Source organism: Aegilops tauschii, chromosome 3 (assembly GCF_002575655.3).
Source record: "Aegilops tauschii subsp. strangulata cultivar AL8/78 chromosome 3, Aet v6.0, whole genome shotgun sequence".
Classification (NCBI taxonomy): Eukaryota; Viridiplantae; Streptophyta; class Magnoliopsida; order Poales; family Poaceae; genus Aegilops; species Aegilops tauschii.
The window spans coordinates 13,443,943-13,466,592 of NC_053037.3; the positions used below are offsets into that span (position 1 = coordinate 13,443,943).

The 22,650-nt window shown below is 47.8% G+C and overlaps 3 protein-coding genes across 4 annotated transcripts; all 3 read left to right on the forward strand.

Annotated features, from left to right (window-relative positions):
* The first annotated feature begins 1,059 nt into the window (after window positions 1–1,059).
* LOC109756964 (Bowman-Birk type bran trypsin inhibitor) lies at window positions 1,060–2,618 on the forward strand. 2 transcript variants are annotated; one of them, XM_020315796.4, is made up of 4 exons: window positions 1,060–1,264; window positions 1,351–1,596; window positions 1,674–1,973; window positions 2,049–2,618. In XM_020315796.4, exons 1-4 carry the CDS (start codon window positions 1,147–1,149, stop codon window positions 2,315–2,317), a joined length of 933 nt encoding a protein of 310 aa, XP_020171385.1. In that variant the 5' UTR covers window positions 1,060–1,146; the 3' UTR covers window positions 2,318–2,618. The 2 variants fall into 2 exon arrangements, with proteins under 2 accessions (XP_020171385.1, XP_020171384.1); XM_020315795.4 differs by having other exon boundaries at window positions 1,065–1,264; window positions 1,674–1,967.
* Window positions 2,619–3,657: 1,039 nt separating this feature from the next.
* Window positions 3,658–4,543, forward strand: LOC109756962 (Bowman-Birk type bran trypsin inhibitor-like). The gene is made up of 2 exons (XM_020315794.2): window positions 3,658–3,818; window positions 3,913–4,543. Exons 1-2 carry the CDS (start codon window positions 3,698–3,700, stop codon window positions 4,188–4,190), a joined length of 399 nt encoding a protein of 132 aa, XP_020171383.2. The 5' UTR covers window positions 3,658–3,697; the 3' UTR covers window positions 4,191–4,543.
* A 1,825-nt stretch (window positions 4,544–6,368) lies between these two features.
* On the forward strand, window positions 6,369–9,330 carry LOC109756965 (cysteine-rich receptor-like protein kinase 44). Its single transcript, XM_020315797.4, has 5 exons — window positions 6,369–6,909; window positions 6,989–7,199; window positions 8,127–8,364; window positions 8,456–8,606; window positions 8,727–9,330. The coding sequence occupies exons 1-5, from the start codon at window positions 6,694–6,696 to the stop codon at window positions 9,108–9,110; spliced, it is 1,200 nt and encodes a 399-aa protein (XP_020171386.1). The 5' UTR covers window positions 6,369–6,693; the 3' UTR covers window positions 9,111–9,330.
* The last annotated feature ends 13,320 nt before the right edge of the window (window positions 9,331–22,650 follow it).

Genomic DNA, 22,650 nt, shown 5'->3' on the forward strand with positions numbered 1-22,650 from the left:
GCCGTTGGATCGCACCAACGGCTCCTAGGAGCTCGTATCATGGGAGCATCCTAAGGCTCCGTATCACCTGATACTTTCCCATTTTGAGAGTACGTAAGAGCATCTTGAACACATGCCTCAAACTTCCCGTAATCGTTCGCCCCGAGTGGTCCAGACCTTGCGAGCCATTCAATGGTGTCCCGTTTCAGCCAGTGGATCAGTCTGAGTGTTTGTTTTTCTGTAAACCAGAAGTAAATCAGGGGAGCGAGAGTTCAGACACGAGCCACATCAGACTTCGACGCTAGGCCCACCCAAAAGCTGATGCGGAGCGAGCGCATTGGGAGCTGGGCGCACTGTTTTCATGGTAAATTCCCCCTTCCTCAACCCTTTTCTCTACCATCCTGCCGCTTAATTTGCACCGTCTCGGGAGTAAGGCGTGCCCGTGCACCTTGCACTTGCAGGAGTATATATTGCATAAAATCAGCCGCCCAGTATATTGCATAAACACTCGCATCACTCAGGAGGTGAATGCAACTTGAGCAGCCAAGCTAGCTCAACATGCTAGATCCAGAAAGTACCGTGGTAACCCACCTAACCCCTTGCAATTTAGAGCGGACGGCTGCGATTGCACGTAGTGATTAAGTTGCAGTACCCGGTTGTACATCTACTAATTGGACCCGATGACTACTAAAATGCGTCTTATTATCCAGTATCCAAGCTAGTTGTAGTATGCGAATCTAGCGTCATTCCGAGTGGATTATGGAATCTATCGAGCTCGCCGGTGACCAGATCCGGTTTTGCCGCATGTCGACCCTAAGCCACTTTCTAATTTTAGGTTAACCAAAGCCTAGTTACAAGTGATCTCTGATAAAGCATCGCAATATGCATCAGTTTAAAAATTATGCAAGCATCCATACATGCACGCACGCATGCATCGACTCAAAAGTAGTCCACCACGTATGCTTGATTATGCGTGCACGACATGTGATACCATGACTCAATGCGTGCACCGTGTCGGGGGCATCTGGGTATAAAATAACTGAACATCCTGCAGCCCCATCCAGCAACGGCAAGATCGTCATATAAATCTAGCGCGCGCGCGACTATAAATACGGACCGGCGCCCGTAAGTTTTATCCACCAAGAGCCAGCTGATCGACCTGCAGCCATGAGGAGATGCATTGCTGCCGTCCTGCTGGTGCTTTCACTCGAGGCCCTCGCCGCTGGGCGCCTCTCCGCTGCCGTCGCCGACGACCGTGTGGACACCATTCGTCTTCCGAGCAACGGTAACAGTTTGACTGCCAAAAATAATGTTGAAAGAGCAAATGTTTTTGCTAGCTGCATGTGATAATCACCCAATACATGAATCCAGGTCTTGCTGATGAAGTAGCGACGGAGATCGGCGCTGAGAAGAGGAGGCCGTGGAAGTGCTGCGACAGCCCGTTGTGCAGCAGGTCGATCCCGCCGCGGTGCCGCTGCATGGACGCCGTCGAGCACTGCGACGAGGCCTGCACCCGCTGCGAGGCGTCCCAGTCCGACTCTTCCAAGCACGTCTGCAACGACCGGTACCACGGCTGGCCCGGGCCCAACTGCACAGACCCCGACGACATCCCAAGCGGTACTGATGCTAACCAGACTACTCGAAGCAGCTCGCTAGGTATCTCTACTAGTGTCCATGTAACGGTGTGCGTGCAGGTCCAGGGGTCTCTGGTCCGCCGGTTGTCAGTCAAGCGACGGAGGCGGGGGAGGAGACCAGCGTCGTCGGCGGCGAGGAGAAGCCGAGGCCGTGGAAGTGCTGCGACGAGGCCATATGCACCATGTCGTTCCCGCCGATCTGCTTCTGCCGCGACAGGGTGAAGAAGTGCGCCAAGACCTGCAACAAGTGCGACAAGGACGAGTCCGACGCTTCCCGCCACGTGTGCGGCGACTCCTACTTCGGCTGGCCCGGGCCCAGGTGCACCAACCCTGACGACGGCCACGTCCCAAGTGGTACTGGTACCAGACTCGAAGCACCTATCTAGGAATTTCTACTTGTATGTGGTGCAATGTTTATATAGTGAGTCTGTGCAGGTCCAGGAGTTTCTGGTCCGCCGGTCGTCGGTCAGGAAGCAGCTGTTAGCGAGGAGATCGCCGTCGACGGCGAGAAGCCGAGGCCATGGAAGTGCTGCGACCAGACCCTGTGCACCAGGTCTGCCCCGCCGACCTGTTTCTGCCACGACAAGGTGAAGAAGTGCCCCAAGACTTGCAAGAACTGCCTCAAGGACGAGTCGGGCACTTCCCTCCGCGTGTGTGGCGACCCTTACTTCGGCTGGCCCGGGCCCAAGTGCCACAAGATCTAACCTGGCGGCCCACGTCCGCCGCGATGACTAGCTAGCTAGGATGTCCATGCACGCTCAGCTCTATCCTTGCACCGGGTGATGGTGAACGAATAAAGTGAGTCGGCCGGCCGGCCGGTCAGTGGCCTTGTGTACCGAGCCACGGAGTTCTGTATCGCACTGTAGTAGGTGCGCACTTACGTGTTGTTTTCTTCCGGGTTGTCGTTGTTGTAGCGCTGGTAGTGTTTGGTTGCATGGTCTCAGCATCGATGATTATGATAAGTTGTGTTAATCAGACAATCATGCCATCTTTGTTGATGCTGGACACTTCGAGTTTGAGCTGGTCACTACCTCTTTACTGTACCAAAATATAATATGATTTTACAGTGCAAAAACATCTTATATTTTGATACACAGGAGTAGGTTGGTTTCGTGGGCGTGCATGCATGACTGATTGATGTTGGAGATGCACTCAGAGCATCTCCAACAGGCGCGCTAAACAAGTGTTTACAGTGCCTTCGTAGTAGTTTTTGCGCGCCGCAGAGCGCCGGCTCCAGCGGCCGTTGCAAAATATAGCATGCGCGAGCCGCTCTAGAACGCGCTATATTTCTTCTCCTTCTACTCTGATTCGAGGCACAGATAGATAAAACGATAGATAGATAGTACATAGATAGATAAACGATAGATAAAACGATACATAGATAGTTCATAGCCTCCTCCTACGATTGATTATAAAAACAATAGATAAAAAACTACTCCTCTTCATCCTCCTTCTCCTCCTCCGACTCCGTCTCGATGATGTCCTCCTCCGACGTCTAAAATTAAGGCGTGGCGAGAAAGCGGCGGAGGGAGCAGGGGAGAGTGGCAGAGGCAGCGGGGGAGAGGGCGCGCGGCGAGGTGGAGAGCCGTGGGAGGGCGCGTGGCGGGCGCTGCATTTATAAAGTGCGCCGGAAGCCGCGCGCCCGGCCGCTTTTTCGCGCGCGCGCGATCTTTTCCCGCGCGTCTAACTTTCCCTCTACCGTTGGAGCGCGCGAAACCGTCTCACGTGCGCTAAAACTGATTTTTATCCCGCGCGCGTTTTTTACTGTCATTGTTGGAGATGCTATTAGTGGGGCTGTTTTAAAAGTTCAGAGACTATTGTGTAATCTTTCGATCTTTCGGGTGATGTTTGTAATTTGTACTGTCGCACCGCTTTGGCCTTCTGACCCCTCCCCTACTTTAATAAAAAAGCATGGTAGTTACAAGTGAAGTGATGATCACCCATATCTGTTTGCCTCGATCTATAGCCCGGCGGGAAGCGCCACGCGTTGCACTCGTGCCCTCTGGTGATTTGCCTGACGCGGCTATATATAGACTGCCCGCGAGCCCAAGAAGCATCCTCACCAAGTACACAAGTTAGCTCTGATGGACACTACCACCATGAAGAGATCCACAGCTACCATCCTCCTGCTGATGCTTTCGCTCGTGTCCCTCGCTTCTGCCGGCGACGTGGACAACACCATCCGCCTCCCGAGCGACGGCAAAGGTGACGCGCATGCATGCCACTGTTCGTCTAAACTCTAGGTCGAAGGAATAAACTGGCAGTAGCTAATTAGCTTGTCATGGTCGTTGTCACGCAGGAATTCCTGATGAAGCGAGCATGGCGCTGACCGGGGCGAGGGAGAAGCAGGGCGGCGAGGAGAGGCCGTGGGACTGCTGCGACCGGACCATCTGCACCAGGTCGATCCCGCCGGTCTGCCTCTGCCTGGACCAGGTCGAGCGGTGCGCCGCCGCGTGCAAGCGCTGCGAGCCGGCCGACTCTGACCGGTCCCTCTACGTCTGCCGCGACCAGTACTTCGGCGATCCCGGGCCCGGGTGCACCGACGGCGCCGCCGTTGCCGCCGCCGGCGGTAACTAGCACGCGCGCGTTGATGAATGATGATCATCCGGCCGGCCTGTCAAACTGCGTTGTGGTCGTCGTCGTTGTTCGTTCGCTAGGTCAAACTGCTTGCTGCAGCATGGATGTTAGTGTAAGAATAATATATCGGTGGCCCTACTATGCCACGTCTTTGGTGACGACCTCGACACTCAATACAAGATCCTAAGAATACGCACGTACTACCACGTGTTGATCTGATCTTTGATTGTACAACGTTCGAGATGATCAGTCAGAGGGAGTGCTAGGTGCTGCTCCATGCTGCTGTAATGCAAGTTGTATGGTAGTTCGGCAACGACGATGGATATGAATAATAACAAGAGCTGTGGTGATCAGGGAGTGAGTGCAATATATAAATGCTAATTTTGTTGCTGCTGAAGGTGGTCAAAAGACAGAAGCTAGGATTAGTTTCAACTTTCATGATCTAATCAAACCAAAGACAATGGCGAAAACAGCTTCCGACTGGACACTCCGCTTAAGAGCAACTGACCTTTTGACGTTTGGAAATTGGACATGACTTTAGAAGCTTATTTTTCCTCAACACTAGTGCGGGAGGTGCTGCTTGGGGATGGAGATATAGTAACAATAGAAACCGTTTGAATTATTCATTTTATTTTCTTTTTGCATCCGTCAGCAAAAGACTTCATTTAAAATTTTAAATCATCGTGGGGGCGTACGTGCACGCATGCATGCTGCATGGACCGCGTGATGGAGACGTACGTCGATTAGATGTGGTATATATTAACTAAAACTGACCATAAATTGGTCTCACCTGCCTACCGGTATGAATGCACTGACGCACCTACAAACAATTCGGGCACGTCATATTCATGTTTCAGTGTTGTTGCTGTTTTCCATCCATCTCAAATGCATGGTACGTCGTGTATTACAGAACCTTCGGAATAAAATTAAATTCATAAGACTGTACGGATACTGCGAAACATAGGTCATACCTATGGGGAAGATATCTGGTGCTCCGGGAGCACCTAAGCTTAGGTGCTCCGGGAGCTTCTCAGCTGTTGGATCTAAAATCCAAAGGCCAAGGAGAGAGCTCGCGCATTTATTTAAAAAAAACACCCCTAAAAGTCCGTTATTACAACCAGATCCAACGCATCCCTAGATGACCGTCAGATTATAGATCCAACGGCTGAGGAGCTCTGGGAGCATCTAAACAGAGCACTGTGGAGTGCTCTGCTGCGGCGATGGGGTATATATAGGCAACTTATTTGTCCCGGTTCGTGGCAGGAATCGGAACTAAATCCCCCCCTTCTGTACCGGTTCTAGGCACGAACCGGTACCAATGGCTGTGGGCCAGGAGCGCGGCCCATTGGTCCCGGTTCGTGCCTAGAACCAGAACAAATGGATCCAGACGAACCGGGACCAATGCCCACGAGGCCCCGGCCGGCCCCCTGGGCTCACGAACCGGGACTAATGCCCCCCATGGGTCCCAGTTCGTGAAGAACCGGGACTAATGGGCTGGCCAGGCCCGAACCAAAACCCTGTTTTCTACTAGTGTCAGCCCCGAGGGTGAACTACCCCCTCCTCGTCACGGAGATCGCCGGGATGATGAAGATGGCCACCGGTGAGGGATTCCCCCCTCCGGCAGGGTGCCGGAACAGGGTCCCGATTGGTTTTTGTTGGCTACAGAGGCTTGCGGCGACGGAACTCCCGATCTATCATGCTCCGGGGTCTTCTTTTGGTCCATAAAAAATCATCAAAAATTGGCATGTCCATTGGACTCCGTTTGGTATTCCTTTTCTGTAAAACTCAAAAAAAAAGGAAAAAACAGAAACTGACACTGGGCTTTAGGTTAATAGGTTAGTCCCAAAAATCGTATAAAATAATATATAAATACATATAAAACATTCTAGATGGATAATATAATAGCATGAATATAAATTATAGATACGTTGGAGACATATCAATGCTCTAACGGGCGACACACTTGTGCTACCCTGTACGTCACGTCATCAAATGAAATGAAATCGGGGCACGCCCCTCAATTCGATAAGAAAATTGAAGCTCCTCCGATGAAGGACGGCCGCCCGCACGACGCGACGGCTAACCGCCGCTTGACCCGTGGGAGCGAAGTCAAGCACGCGCTTGCCCATGTCGCGCGCGCACACACCCACGACAGCGGCCGGCCGGACGGAGCCCCGTCGTCGCGGTTGACGTTGAATTCCACCGCGCGCGCAGCAGCTAGGACACACTTGTCACTCGCTGCTGCTCGACAGCCGAACCCATCTGCGCCGGTCAGCTAGCAGCCACAGAGAGTGGTATGTGAGCAGAGCACGTCACGTTTCCTAATCCTCGCTACTAGTACGCGCGTGGCCCGGTCCGGCCGGCGGCCCCGACGTCGCGCCGCCAGAGTCTTTCTCTGACTGTTTGGCGCGTGAGCGAGCGAGCAGGGGAGTCTTTCTCTGCTGTCCCCGGCGGCGTGGGGCGCCTGGTCTTTGGTTGTGCTACCTAACTCGTTAGAGCCTAGATGCCGCCGGCCGCCGCGCCGTGGTCGTGGGCGTGCTGCGGCCGCAGGAGGAAGAGCGCCGGGGGCGGCGCGGGGGACGGCGACGGCGCCGGCGCGTCGGGGCGGGACGGTGACCAGTGGACGCTCTTCATCGACCTGCCCGTGCTGGAGGCCGCCACCGCCGGCTTCTCCGACGGCAACCTCCTCGGCCGCGGCGGCTTCGGCCCCGTCTACAAGGCAAGCGACCAGCAACCTCCTCCTCCTTGTTGCTCTCCCCCGGCGCACTCTTCAATCCACTGACCTCGTTGATCTTCAGGGCGTGATGGAGGGCGGGCAGGAGATCGCGGTGAAGCGGCTGTCGCTGGAGTCGCGGCAAGGGTTGCGGGAGTTCCTCAACGAGGTGCGGCTGCTGCTCAAGGTGCAGCACCGCAACCTCGTCTCCCTCCTCGGCTGCTGCGCCGCCGCCGGCCAAAAGATGCTCGTCTACCCCTACTTCCCCAACGGCAGCCTCGACCACATCCTCTTCGGTCAGTCACGCTCCATCGCCCCCACTTTATACATTCCAACCTCGATCAGCTTGCAATTCAGTCAAAAACAGTTCAGTTCAAACAAAAATGGGAATTCGGGTTATTTTTTTACAAAACTGCGCGCCAAATCTTGGTTGGATTTCATATATTTTGATGAAAAATTGGTCCCTCTGTCCAAACTGAAATCAAAATCGCTGATCGATTTCAGTAGAGTCATTGGTGCCTGAAATTTCAGCCGAAACGGACAACTGAATGTTCGTGTCAATAGCAGTTTGGTCAGACAGAGCATTCAGTCTGTTGCAAGTCTTCAGTTGATGTCAGCTAGTATTAAAGTTGGCCTTGGCGTCCTCATATAACAGCTGGTTGCCTTGTTCCAAGTATTATCATTGACCTTGACTGAATCGGAAGGAGACTCCTGGTTTCTTAACCCCAAAGGTTGAAATGTCACATCCACACCAGACCAGTTCTTGATTACGATTTATTCTTGTCAAAAAGCAAACCAGAAATGCGTTTTGCGGAATTACGATGAAGATACGATGCAATTTTATTTTATTTTATTTTTGATCTAAAAGGCAATATGCCTCTTCAGTCTGCATGAAAGGATCTCAAACACTAAGCTATCTGAGTTCATACAGGTGAACACATGCGAAAAAGATGGATTGAAAAACGTTATACAATGTTTGTCATGTACTATCTCAAATAATGAGCTATCTGAGTTTACTCTGTTACGCAAAATCATAAACATTTGTACACAAATACAGAAACCAAGGGTTTGCTACTATGCTAAGCATTCACATAAGTACTCTGAATTTTCTGATTAGCAGCACGTGCCAATAAATTACAGCTGCATAACAGTCAATTTCTTCAAACTCGAAACATAGAAGATTGCTCTGTTATCTGACCCTGCACTGAATTGCTTACTTTCAGACAGGGAGAAGAGGGTGCAGCTAGACTGGCCAAAACGGTACCAAATAATCCTCGGACTAGCGAGGGGCCTCCTCTACCTCCACGAAGAGTCTCCGGTGAAGATCATCCACAAGGACATCAAGGCGAGCAACGTGCTCCTCGACGACAAGCTGAACCCCAAGATCTCGGATTTCGGCATGGCGAGGCTCTTCCTCGAAGACGCCACGCACGTAAACACGTTCAGGATCTCTGGCACATAGTAAGCCCCAAACACATGCACCACTTCCATTCAATAGTTTTTTTTTATGATAGTGCAAATAAATAACAGGAAATGATGCGATTTTTTGCAGCGGTTATATGGCCCCGGAGTACGCGATGAACGGGTACCTGTCGACCAAGACCGACGTTTTCAGCTTCGGGATGCTCGTGCTGGAGATCGTCAGCGGGAGGAAGAACATCGACCGGCATCTCGGCGACGAGAAAGTCGACCTGTTGAACTACGTGAGCATTTCTCATTGTTAAAAAAAAAAAAGATTGCATAACCTGCATTTTACTTTTTCAACATGAAGAGAGAGACATGCTCTGATGTGCTGAAGAATTCAATTATGTTGAAACTTTCAGACATGGAAGCTGTCAGAGGAAGGCCGGTCGCTGGAGATCGTGGACCCGGGCCTGTCCGGCTGGGACGCCGGCGAGGTGGCCATGTGCGTCCAGCTCGGGCTGCTGTGCTGCCAGGCCGTCGTGTCGGACCGGCCGGACATGTACAGCGTGCACCTCATGCTGTCCAGCGACTCCTTCACGCTGCCCAAGCCCGGGAAGCCGGCGGTGCACGGCCGGGTCGGCCGGTGGAAGAGCACCACCGGCTCGGCGTCCAGCTCCGCCTCCGGCGCGAACACGAACAGCACGTTCGCCACCGACACGACCAAGGCCTCCACGCTGGGCAACATTGCTGAGGATGAATCCAGGAACTCCATTTCCATATCCTTCACCACTGAAGGCCGGTAAAAAATGGTACTCTAGTAAGAAATCAGACGGTGTAGTGATGGCGCGACCGTGCGAGTGGATAATGCACTCTAGATCTAGTACAGGAGGCAGTGTTGTTAGTCTGGTTGAATATATGTCGGTAGAATTTCATGCGTAGATGAATAACCACGTTATGAACTGACAATTTTTTTTATTTTGTTGAGGAATAACAGACAGATGAGTCCGGATGGTGTTTCCTATCGATTGAACTGCAAAAACGTCTTATATTTTGATTTTGGTACCGAGGGAGTAGTAAAAATGGACGGCCCGATAGATACTGTAGACCTTCCAGAAGCATCCGGTCCAGTTTTCTTTTACCGTTTTTACTAGCTTTTCCATTTTCTCCTGTTTTAAATATGTTCAGAAATTTCAGGGTTTATTTGGAAATCAGAAAATGTTAGGAAATTTCAAATCTTATTTGGAATATGTTTTAGAATGATTCTTTTTGCAAAATGGAGAACTTTTGAAAGTTTCAACATTGGTTCGGGATTTTTGAAATTTGCTTGGTAATTTCAAATTTGGTTCAGAATTTATAAAAAAATATTAGAGATTTCAAAAACAAAACAGAAATAAAAAGTATTTGGAACTTTAATACTGTTAAAAATTAATTTTGACGGGATTTTTAGAAATCTATTTGAAAAAAACACACTACAGTTATTTTTTGAGCAAAAACACACTATATTACATCTCACTACAGTGCCACATGCCACTATAGTTTTTTAATGGGCTAGCCTAGTTAGGGGTGCCCTGTGCAAAATGCTTCCTATTTGACGCGTTATATCTTTGTATTCCGATGATCATTAATTAATAAACCTAGTGGAATATGATCCAAAAAAATTGATGCACTATACGTCAAATAAGCAATCCCGCAAGTCCTGGCATGCCAAGGCACCACATACACCTATTAGTGGGCCATTTTCCGATGGACCTCGATTGGGTGGACATCGTTGTGCCCTGCCCATGGTTGAGGTAATTTCTGGCGTTTAACACATCTTATATGAGCTACAAGGCCCACTCCAATTAGTCAAAAATAATAGGCTAGCGACATTCCGTAGTTTAGTACCGGAATTCCGCAATCATTGCCCCCCAGTAGTGTGTGATTCTTATTCGTCACCAACAAGGAGAAATTACAACAAATCGCAGAAATCTAGCGACTTTACCTGCGCCACTACAACTGACCATTTTTTATTTCTTTTGTCACGTGTGTGGTATTATACTAGCTTTTCTGGTGTTTTTCCCTGGATTTTCATTTTTTTCCACCTTCTTTCTTTGTATTTTCATTTCTTGGGTTTTATTTTCCTTTAAACAATGTTCATGATTTTCTAACAAAGTTCTCAAAAACTAATAAAAGTTCACAAATTTTAAAAATGGCTACTTACGAAATTTTAAGAAAAACAATTCTCAATACATGCACATTCTTAAAATTGAGATTTTTACCATAATTAACTAAAAAATATTCATAAAAAATATTTAATATTTTTACATTTTTTAATATTGTTAAAAACATGAATTTTTTTTAAAATTCACAAACAGCTTCTGAAAATGGACATTCAAAAAAATTAACATTTTCCATCAATTTGAGAACATTTTCGGGAAAAGTAATAACATTTTATAAAATTTAATAAAAAATATATCTTTTAATAATTTTTCAACCTTTCGCTGCAGTTTTTATTTTTGAGAAAACGATTAGAAAATCTTGCTCATCTAAGAGAAATCCTGTGAAACGCTACAACTTACAGAGCGATGCGCAAATGAGTCAGCACCGTCACTAACACTTTATGCGCTAGCCCAGAACTTTTACACACAGAGGCTCCGCAATAGAGTGGCGTACTGCAATTCCTACTGTAATTTCTATTACATGGCCCATTAAGTCCATGATTTTTGAGCCCACGTGACCCAGATGCAATTCCTACTGTAATTTCTATTGATTAATAAAGTGAGTTTGTTCCTCCTAAAAAAATAAGTCCATGGTTTTATTGCAAAATTAAGTCCATAATTTTTACTGTCGGAACAAAAACAAATTCTTAATAGATGTAGATACTGTCAGAAGGTCAGTTTAGACATGGAGAAAATATTGTGAGAATTACAAACATGTTCATATATGTATAAGTGTCAACAAATATTAAATAAAAATGGCCATTTCATATTTGAAAAATTTACGTATACAAAAAATATATGCATTTATTAGGAAAAGGTTCAAGGTTCAAGGTTCATAGATTTTCCAAAATATATTGATACACATGTCAATATATATGTTCATGTACCGTTGGAAAAATTTGCAACTCCAGTAAGAAAAAAGAGATAATTTAAAATAACGTAATAGAAATGATAAAATTTAAAAGATTGAAAAGAAGAAAAAAAAAGGAAGAAACAATGAAAGGAAAAAAAGGAGAAAAGGGAAACTAAAAAGAATGAAAGAGAAAATGGAACAAAATTGAAATTGGTCGGACCCAGGACATTGCGGATGTGTTTTTCTCCATCAATGGTTTGCTTTAAGCGTCAAATAGGTTTGCCTTAAAAAAAATAGGATAGTCTTTTCTTTTTATATCCAAAAAAGAAAAATATGAAATCTCTATCTCCATCTCTATATATGTATAATACTTAAAATGAGTATAAAGTTGCACCTTGCTGACCTCAACAAATTAAGCAAGAGTACGACGTACCCTCGTTTAATTGGCATGGATCCCTCAAAAGCCGGCGTCAACAGCTTGGCAGAGCAGCCACTGTACCTTTGCGTGCTAATATAATTTATCAACCTTGCTCACGTTAGAGATATCCTCCTGTATGTCCGCATGCATGTGGCGCGTATATATCGTGTATTCTCCGGCCAGCTTGCCACCGGCGAATACATTCTGCTACTCATATTTTGCTATGCTGTGCATATGCTCGCTCTGCTTTGGCAAATGGTCAGGGGTGATATGTATCAAATGGTCAGATGTTTTTTTACATTGTAAAAAGTCAAAAACATCTTATATTAAGTTATAGAGGACCTTCTCTCCTCAATTACTAAAATAGGGGACAAACCATTTTCCCTTCCCCTCGCGTCGCCCTCCCGAGGGCGACTCGAGGGTTCCCTTCCCCGGCCGCTGCCAACCACCTTCTCGGATCTCCCCTCCCCGCCGTCGCTGGAGGCGGTCGCCGGGCTCCCCGCGCGGCTGCTGATGAGGGCGGCGGCGGGGTTCTCTGCCGCTCTGCCGCTGGGCAGGGGGCTAGGGCTCGGGGCGGCGGCTCCAGGTGGTGTGGGCGGCGCTCCCCGGCGGCGGGCGGCATCCCTTGGCGCGGTGGGCCGCCTCTGCCCAGCCGTGTGGGCGGCTGGCCGGCGGTGGATCCGAGCGGCTGGTGGTCGGGTCCCCGTGTCCGGCCTCTCCAGATCTGAAGACGCCTCCTTTGGCTCCTGCTACGGCCTCTCCTACGCCATGTCTTGCCGGATCCGGTGGACGACGTCGTGGTGGTGGGGTGGGGAGCCCTGGATCGGGGTAACCTCTTGGCCGGCGGTGGCGGCCACATCGTCGGCGGCGCTCCGGGTGCCGCTCCCCTTCCCGAAGGCGACGTTGAGGTCCATCTCCCTCCCCTCCTCCCTCCCCTGCTCCCGAGTGAAAATCCACAACCTTGGTTGGGCGGGACGGTGCTCCTGCACCTCCTTCTTGAAGGCGTCGTTTTGGGTTGTGGGATGGAGGGTGGCCTGCGGCAAGCCTTTGGTGTCCTAGTTAGCGGCGGATCCTTCGTCCAGCGGTGACTTCCCGCCATGGAGGATCGATGTCCTCCTCAAGCTGCTTCATTTCCTCCTCTACGCGGTCCGGTTGTCCGGTGGGTTGACGCCCTCGGCCTGGGCGAGAGGGGATAGTGGTCCCCTCTACGGCAATCTGGTCGCGTTGTTGGAGGAGTGTCGCTGGTCTTGGTGTGGCTCGGCCCTCCTGGTGGCGTCGTCGCCCATTGCTCGCCATGTCTTCTTGAAGTGCTCTGTTCCTATGGCTACTGTCTGCGGCCTGCTCCTCATGTGCGAGTTGCATTTTGTGGCTTCGGGTGTGCTCGAGTGGTTGCCCTGTTTTCTTGCTGGCTCTGGCGAGAGCAGCTCCGCTTTGCCTTCGGCGTGTCGATGGCGAGCTCCTTCCTTGGTGCAATCCCGTCTAGCCCTTGTTAAGTCTCCAAGTTGTACTCTTTTTAGTCTCTGGTCGTAGATTTTAGCCTCATTGGTGCCTTGTATCTGCTGCATGGGTTGCATCCCCGTTTTCCTTTTTATCTTCGGTTGTATAGTGTGTTCTTGTAATCTTGGCCGGTTGATGGCTTTGTTAATTCAAAGTCGGGTGAAGATCGAGCCCTACTCGGGCTCGGTTCGATCCTTTCATCTGAAAAAATTACTAAAACAGGAGACCTTTAGTGCTGTCTGAAATTGGCCGATGCTAGCCATCCCCCAGTCCAGTACCGGAAATATCCTGATGCACTCGGTTTTCAGCCCACCCTATATGCATAAAATAATTTATTTATTACAAAAAAGTAAAAAAAAATCTTTTTGAAAACAAATATGATTATGTATAAAAAATTCCCAAGGAATAACCCTTGTTGACTTGTCGGAAAAGAAACAAATTTTCCACGACAAATACTGTGAACAGTAATTTGTATAAAGCGTCTGATTTGTCTTTCTTCCACCCAGAATACCATGAAAGTCATCTTGACGAAACTTTTCATACTAGTACATTTTTTAATCATATCTGTTTTCAAATAAAATAGATTTTTTTTGTAATTACTAAATTATTTTGTGCATATAAAGTGCGTTGGCATCGGAGAGCCATGCGTTCCCTTCCGGTTCAGTACGCACCTCACTGTTCTGTGTTCAACCTTCTATCTTGAGAGTTTTATTTGGGAAGCAGCAATGGTGACAATGGCTTACACGAGGAAGACATAGTCCGCCTGCTAAATCTGTATTGCAATTCGCAAAGCTCTTGGAATTTATGGAACCATGCGTACTCATCTTGAGGAAAACGAAAGGAGCATTTATTCATGCGATAAGGTTGGAAGAATTGGATCATATCAATCAGTCACATTCCCGACTTGCAAGAACTGCCCTTGTGCCAATGCAATCTTTGAAGAGCGAAATAAAGGTAAGCTTTAAATAGCTTCTCCTCAAGTGGTGCCACGAGGATTAGGATATAGCACACTCGAAGAAGCTTCGACAACGAACGTTGATGTCTGTGTGGCAGCTAGGATGTACAAATAAATATATGTATTTATAGCTAATTTTGTACAATATATGTATGCATTTATTTGCTTTGCGCCCGAGTTGTTGCATATATAGTAAAGTCAATCGCGGGGGGATTGCTCCCTTGTCCAAAAATATGAGAGGTTACTTCAAATGGTACTATACGGAAAACAGGCATGTCCTGCCTATAAATAAAGGTAATGTTAACTAGCAAGCATTCCCTAAGGGAGGTCCCAACGAACGCCCGCAAAGACGTTCAAATCAAATCATGTGGATGACATTTTTTAAAACATTATCTGCTATACTATAAACTGCCCCGTATAACTAAAACTAACAGCAAAAAAGTTCACAAATGGCATCCTTTCTAACAAACGTTCGCCGGCTAAAGGGTACATAAACAAAGTCAGAGAACAAACACACACAAAAAAAAAGGGGTCCATATATATATTTTTTAGTAAGGGGTCCATATATTCAACTTACTCTGAAGACTCCCCCCACCCAACACACACCAAAAAAAAAGAAAAAAAAACTTACTCTGAAGACTTCGGGTGCTTGGGTCAAAGGTGTTCCAAGGCCTTGAGCCTCGGCATCTTCGAAGCCTGAATACATACAATCTCGTTTTAATTTACCGTAACAGTCGATGATGCACTTTGGCTCGTCTATACTCAGCCAACGACGAAGAGTGGAAGTGAAAAGGCTGTAATATTCTACATGCCACTTTTTGGATCCACGAAGTCCGGCCGAGACACGAAGCATGCTACGTAGAACTGAAAAAGGTATATTCAACCAACTTTCAAGACTCTTAATAATTAATTTGTGTGCTTGGGTCAAGCCATTGGAATGGAAGGCTCTGAAGCTGGATTCTAAGAGCAACTCTAGCAGACCCCGCAAAACGCGCAGACCCGCAAAATTCCGGCGAGTACGCGGGCTCGGCTCAATTTTCCGGCCAGAACAGAGCTCGCATACTTGCCCGGCCCCCAAATTTTTTGCCGCGGCCCGCAAACTGCACGCCCCGAGCACTATAACTGCGGTTCCGCGACTCATTTGCGGGTCCAAACCCTATCCCGCCGCCGCTGCGAGCCACCCGATTCCCCTTTCCCCTCTCCGCATTTCTCGCTGCCGGCGACCACCCGCCCCGCCTCCAGCCGCCATTTGGGGCCGAATGTGGAGCTCCGGACGTGGCTCCGGTCGCAGACCCGGCGGCGAGAAGGACCCGGAGCGCGAGCGGCGCGTCCGGTCGGACGGCGCGAGGAAGCGCGGCGCCCGGAAGTGGACCAACCACGGGATGTCGCCGCCGGCGAGCTTCAACCGCCGCGAGACGGAGGAGTACGACCGTCGGCGCGCGTCCTTCTCCTCCGCGAGGTCTTCCTACGCCAGATCCTCCTCGTCCTCCGGCGCGGGCTTTCTCCCCGTGAAGAGGGAGTGGTCGGAGGACGAGGAGGAGCCGGCGCCGTTCGCCTTCGTCCCCGTGAAGGAGGAGCCCGAGGAGCCCGCTCCGCTCAGCCGCCGCGGAGTCGTCGGGCCCGAGGACTACGTCGCGGACGTTGACGCCGTTGCGGCCGCCATCGCCGAGCGGAGCGTGCGTGAGGAGGCGGAGCGCCAGCGCCACGCCGAGGAGCTCGAAGACCTCGAGTGGCGGCAGGCGGTCGCCGCCAACGTCGCCGCCAACGAGAAGGCCGAGGAGTGGCGCCGCATCCGCACGGAGCAGGCGGCGAAGTACGTCGACCTGTGCAGCTCCGGCGAGGAGGATTGAGCGTCGCTCGGCCTCCATGGCGTCATCCATTTTGCCGCGACCTCGCCGCCGTCAGATCCGACCCCCTCTAGTACTAGTTAACGTAGCATGTAGTATGATCTATGCTTAATTTGTTGATCATGTAGTATGTATGAACTCTGTAGTATGTGATGTGATGAACTATGTTTGTGCAATTTTCTCCCGCGAAAGTGTTTTTTCAAATTATGCAGGTTTAGATACGGTATCTGTTCGGCCACGCTAGTTTTCGACCTGCAAACGCGATCTTCGTGAAACCGTAAACGCGTTTTGCGGGTCTGCTAGAGTTGCTCTAAAAACCACAGGGTTTTGTCGGGGGAAAAAAGCCACAGGTTTTGACTACGCACCGTGACGTCGAAGGAACCATTGCTTTGTGGCGTGGCGTGCACATGCACTCTGCTTACTCTGCCCGTCGGCGCGGATCACGCTCTGTTATTACTCTGTTACTCTGTTTCATGTGTGCGACGGCGAAGCAGACAGAGGAAGAGGCACATGGGGTGGTGGTGGTGCTCTCCCGTGTCGTATCCCAGGCCCGTCGGTGTGCACGAAACAGATGACGTTGACGGCCCTCTATTTCATAGAAGATGGATCTACTATAAAAACGTTGACGAAATCGCCCTAGCTACACCGCTATTGATGTGAGTTGCAGCCTACGCTCAAAAAAAATATATTTTGATGTGAGTTGCAGCCTCTATATTTTCAAAAATACACCTTGGAACCTGGCTCTAGGCGTGCCTGAACTAAAAAATTAGTAAAAAATAGTCAACATAAAATTGAAACTTGCATACATGCTTTAGCATAATGCTCATGGCAAAAGTTTCGGCACAAAATAATTCACGTCGTATTCCGTTTTTTCCCGCTCAGAATGACATAGCTCATTTTGTCCTGAGACTTAAAACGTGAGTATTAGGTCTCCAATGTCGACCCTCAAGTCGGCCGCAACTGTTCGGAGCGCACGGTAAGGACGTGCTTTGCCATCCAACCAGGGCCGGTCCTGAAATATTGGGGGCCCCGGGCGAGACTAATAACTCTGGGCCCTTAATATAGACCGATAAAAATAACAACGAATATGCATATGCATAAGATGTTGTCAATAACACTTAAATTCATCCAAAACTAGTATGCATATCAAATAATTTATGCATGTTACTTTAAGATTTTCTTCCAACTTTACTCGATGCAAAGTCCCCTATGATGTGATGGATATCAATCTCATTCAATATTTTTTCTCAATGCATAATGTTGTGAAACCGTTTAATCTCTCTTGTTGACCTCAGATAGTTCTTGAATAATTTTGAACTTTAATTTTTTTTCAGCCGATGCGATAATGACATGCACAATAGATAATTAAGTTGTGACAATCAGGGCCACTTACATTGTTATCGCTGATGTCGATGTTGATATTTTCTTCTTGCTAATTCAGATTCTAAATTCCCCTTAGTTGGTTGCTATTCCTCAAGGCAACAATCACCAACTCATCATCTGAGTTTATTGAAGCACTGGAAGCACCCGTATCACTCATGAAAAAATTGTCAATATATACACGCTATGAATGTACCAAGTTATCGAAAGTGCTCTTTTGATCCCTAAGCTCATATGCTCCCGCATGAACAGTAAAATCGGAAAAAATAGTAAAAAATTCAAAAAATTCTGATTTTTTTGTTATGCATTGATGAAAGTTCTAACTGCATGCAAAATTTCAGGTCGAAATGACATTCGTGGAGGTCTGGGAAAAAATAACAAAATTGGTGCTCCAAAATGCTTCCAACAATAGTCTTTTTGGACCATCGATTTTTTTGCCCAGACCTCCACGAATGTCATTTCAACCTGAAATTTTGCTCGCAGTTAAAAAATTTATCAATGTTCATCACAAAAAAAATCAGATTTTTTTTATTTTTCCTATTTTTTTCCTATTCATGCGGGAGCATATGAGCTCGCGATCAAATACTCCATATCCAGTTATCCATATTTCTAATCTTTTTCCTTTTATCGCCACCTGATGGATGGTCGACATGAACCAAGAAAATAAAACGCACAATTATTGAACAGTGTCAGCTATGCATACAAGGAACCAAAATATGAATATACCGTGTGCCCACCTATACAACGCCTTAAAGTATGTAGAAGTGAGAGCAAGCAAAGCCGCGTGAGGACGGGGGCCCCTGATTGCCTGAAATCGCCGCCGGCGGCTGTGGCGAACTGGATTAGGAAGGAAATTAGTAGAGGAGGGGGCCGACAGTACGCTCCTTTTGTTTTACGAGAAGAGAATCAAGGACTCTGTCTCTGCCCTTTTTTTTCTGAGAGCAACGAACCGATCGCCGGCCCTACACCTCCCCAAGGCTGGCCCTGCATTCAACACGGTCCTGTATCGGTTCGTTCAACGGTATGGACGTGCGCGTCTGACTGACCTGACTCACCAAACAACCTAATCCGCCTCTTTCGCGCTTTCCTTCTGATGCACGTGTCGCTTCCCGCGCCGAATCAATGCCACCCAAAGGACGCATCGACCGCCATTGATGCTGCATGATGTGACGGGAGAGGAGGGCGGCGCTGACTGATGCAACCTCTCGGGAGCTGCTTCAATGCGGACGCAGCTTCCCGAGGTACCAAATCCAGCCGTTGCGCCGCATTGATGCAGTTGACCGTCCGTTCACATGGCCTGGACGAGACTTTATAAGTCGTGCTTCGGTACTATCCACATTGCACTCACCGCATCGCTCTGCACTTCCTCGTCATCAACTCCCCTCTTCCCCCACAACTCCGGCAATGAGCAAGTCGTGTGCCTCGGCGCTAGCAGGCGGCGGCTCCGGAGCGGGCTTCGAAGGTTCGTGGCGACGCCACCCTCGAACTCCGAGGCCGTCATCCTCATCGGCAGCCGGATACTCGGTGAAGGACGAGATCACCATCTCCTCTGGCGACGCTCCTCCACGTCAAACTGGAGCCGTGTCCCTCCATGCTCTCCCCACAAGTAGAAAACATGGCTTTGGTTCTAGCCTCATCCGAGCATTAGTCCCGGTCGCATTACGAACTGGGACTAATGTGTGCATCGGTCCCGGTTCGAGCGGTTAGGACGCCGGTCGGGGCTCGGCAGGCACCAGTCCCGGTTCAGATGGGACCTTTAGTCCCGGTTGAAGACACCACCTCCTTTAGTCCCGGTTGGTGTCTCCAACCGGGACTAAAAGGTATGTCTTCAGTCCCGGTTCTGGACACCAACCGGGACTAATAAAAGCCTATATATATGAGCGTCCTTGCCCGCCCTCTCCTCTGTTTTTGGCTCATAGAAGGTGGGGTGTGTGTGCTACATTGATCTCCCTTACTATGCACATGAGGTGTTCGATAAAATGCCTGAGAGCATGATGCCACTTGAGTTCACACAAAACAAACACGATACGAGGTGTCCGAGCCACACTTAAGCTTTCTCATCTTTCTTCTCCTCTGCTCTTCCTCCAACCCCGTCCTCACCGCCGTTGATCGCCCGCGCTGATCTCGTCGCCGACACCATCATGGTGAACCTCTTGTTCTCATTTATTTTTAAAGAACAAATTATTACTTGTATGATTTAGATAGCTACTTGTATAATTTTCTTGCTTGTATTATTGTTTGTTATTATGTAGTGCCATGGTTTTGGTATCCGCCCCCGTCGGCTCTCGTCCAGTCTATGATTCGGATGTGGTATATTATCTTTTATAACTATTTGTTTCATTTAGTGTTTATGACAATTATGCCGACCAACTTGACAAAGATGTTTTTATCTAGGAGGTATGTGAACCGGAATTCCAACCGACCCTCTTGTCGAGAGGTTAAATTTAGTTGAAAAAGAAAACAATTATTTGATAGAAAAATTGAAAAGAATTGAAGAAGAGAAGATGAAATTGGAGTTGCATGTTGTCGATGTCGTCGATCTACACAAGATCCAGATGGATGCAACGCACTTGAAGATTAGAAAGATTAGAAAATATGCCATTGATAAAGAGGCTTCGTATAATTATGTTGTTCGATCAATTGTTACCTTATTTGCAATTTTGATCACATTTGTTGTTGCATTTAAATGTTTTACATAGTTGTATGTTGTTTTATGAGAACTATGTATGAACTTTATGTATTTATTTTTGTAGTGATAACATTTGATCACTATTGTACTTTGGTTTTAATGTGATGATAAACTTGTATTAATTTGGTCTTTTCTCTATTCATGATGTTCTGTAATGGTTTTTGATATACTTAATTACATAATGCAGATGAACCGGCAATGGATGTACGGTGACCGACACACTTTCGAGTACATTACGAGCCAACACAATTTTATCGAGGTGGTTGCGGCAAACAGTCATAATGGTTTTATGTACTGTCCATGTCTTGTCTGTGGGAATACGAAGGATTACTCTTTCTCGAAAACCCTTCACTTCCACCTGCTGGAGAAGGGTTTCATGCCCCACTATAATTGTTGGACCAAGCGCGGAGAAAGAGGGGTTATGATGGAAGACAATAAAGAAGAAGAGGATGATGACAACTATCCTGTTCCTTGAATACGGTGATACTGCAACGGGGAAGCTGAAGATCAAGAGGTACCAGATGTGCCCGCTGATGATCTTCGCCAAGGCATTGTTGATGCACAGAGAGAATGCGAAAGTGAAAGGGAGAAATTGAAGTTCGATCGCATGTTAGAGAATCGAAAAAAACGGTTGTACCCAAATTGTGAAGATTGCAACACAAAGCTTGGTACCACACTGAAATTGCTTCAATGGACTGCAAAGAATGGTTTACCTGACAAGGGATTTGGGAAGCTACTGAAAATAATGAAGAAGAAGCTTATAAAGGATAACGAATTGCCCTGGCAGTACGTACGAAGCAGAAGATACATGCATGCCCTAATAACTGCATCCTCTACCGCGATGAGGAGTACAAGAATTTGATGCATGCCCGGTGTGCAGTGCATTGTGGTATAAGATCAGATGAGATGACCTTGGTGATGTTGAGGGCGTGCGCCCAGGAAGAGGGTTCCTGCCAAGATGATGTGGTATGCTCCTACAATACCACGGCTGAAACGTCTGTTCAGAAATGAAGAGCATGCCAAGTTGTTGCGACGGCACAAAGAATACCGTAAGAAAGGCGGGATGTTGAAAGTACCCGCTGATGGGTCGCAGTGGAGAAAAAAATCAAGAGAAAGTGGCCGGAGTTTGCAGGTGACGCAAGGAACTTATGGTTTGGTATAAGTGCATATGGCATTAATTCTTTTGGGGAGCAGAGCAGCAATCATAGCACCTAGCCCGTGACTCTATGTATCTATAACCTTGCTCCTTGGTTGTGCATGAAGCATAAGTTCATTATGATGACAGTGCACATCTAAGGCCCTAAGCAACTCGGCAACGACATTGATGTGTACCTAAGGCAATTAGTTGAAGAACTTTTACAACTGTGGAATATAAAAGGTGTACGTGTGTGGGATGAGCACAAATAAGAGGAATTTGACCTACGAGCATTGCAGTTTGTAACCATCAATGATTGGCTTGCTCTTAGTAACCTTTCAGGACAGCCAAATAAGGAATACAATGCATGCACGCACTGTTTAGATGAGACTGAAAGTATATATTTGGACAAATGTAAGAAGAATGTTTATCTGGGACATCGTCGATTTCTTCCGACCAACCATGCCTTAAGAAAGAAAGGCAAGCATTTCAAAGGTGAGGCAGATCACCGAAAGAAGCATGTCCCCCATACTGGTGATGATATATTTGATATGGTCAAGGACTTAAAAGCAATATTTGGAAAGGGTCCTGGCAGACAATCTTTTCCGAATGATGCTGACGGACATGCACCCAGTGAAAGAAGAAATCTATATTTTAGGACCTACCCTATTGGAAAGTCCTAAAGGTTCGCTCTACAATCGACGTGATGCATGTGATGAAGAATCTTTGCGTGAACCTGCTAGGCTTCTTGGGCGTGTATGGAAAGACAAAAGATACACTGGAGGCACGAGTGGACCAGCAACGTATGAACGAAAAAGACGGCATGCATCCAAAGCAGTATCAAGGTCCTGCCAGCTACGCTCTTACCAAAGCAGAGAAGGAAATCTTTTTTGAATGCCTGCTCAGAATCAAGGTCCCGTCTGACTTCTTGTCGAATATAAAGGGAATAATAAATATGGCGGAGAAAAAATTCCAGAACCTTAAGTCTCATGACTGCCACGTGATTATGACGCAATTGCTTCCGGTTGCATTGAGGGGGCTTTTCCCAGAAAATGATCAATTAGCCATTGTGAAGCTATGTGCATTTCTCAATGCAATTTCTCAGAAGGTAATCGATCCAGAAATCCTACCAAGGTTACAGAATGATTTAGTCCAATGTCTTGTCAGTTTCGAGTTGGTGTTCCCATCATCCTTCTTCAATATTATGACACATGTCCTAGTTCACCTAGTCGACGAGATTGCAATTCTGGGTCTTGTATTTCTACACAATATGTTTCCCTTTGAGAGGTTCATGGGAGTCTTAAAGAAATATGTTCATAACCGTGCTAGGCTAGAAGGAAGCATCTCCAAGGACCATGAAATAGAGGAGGT

Bases quoted from the DNA above. Each gene is read 5' to 3' on its own strand.
- LOC109756964 (XM_020315796.4), top strand. From the start codon at position 1,147: ATGAGGAGATGCATTGCTGCCGTCCTGCTGGTGCTTTCACTCGAGGCC. The intron at 1,265-1,350 runs GTAACAGTTTGA...ACATGAATCCAG, and splicing joins CATTCGTCTTCCGAGCAACG to GTCTTGCTGATGAAGTAGCG. The intron at 1,974-2,048 runs GTACCAGACTCG...GAGTCTGTGCAG, and splicing joins CCACGTCCCAAGTGGTACTG to GTCCAGGAGTTTCTGGTCCG.
- LOC109756962 (XM_020315794.2), top strand. From the start codon at position 3,698: ATGGACACTACCACCATGAAGAGATCCACAGCTACCATCCTCCTGCTG. The intron at 3,819-3,912 runs GTGACGCGCATG...GTTGTCACGCAG, and splicing joins CCTCCCGAGCGACGGCAAAG to GAATTCCTGATGAAGCGAGC.
- LOC109756965 (XM_020315797.4), top strand. From the start codon at position 6,694: ATGCCGCCGGCCGCCGCGCCGTGGTCGTGGGCGTGCTGCGGCCGCAGG. The intron at 6,910-6,988 runs GCAAGCGACCAG...GTTGATCTTCAG, and splicing joins GCTTCGGCCCCGTCTACAAG to GGCGTGATGGAGGGCGGGCA. The intron at 8,365-8,455 runs GTAAGCCCCAAA...GATTTTTTGCAG, and splicing joins TTCAGGATCTCTGGCACATA to CGGTTATATGGCCCCGGAGT.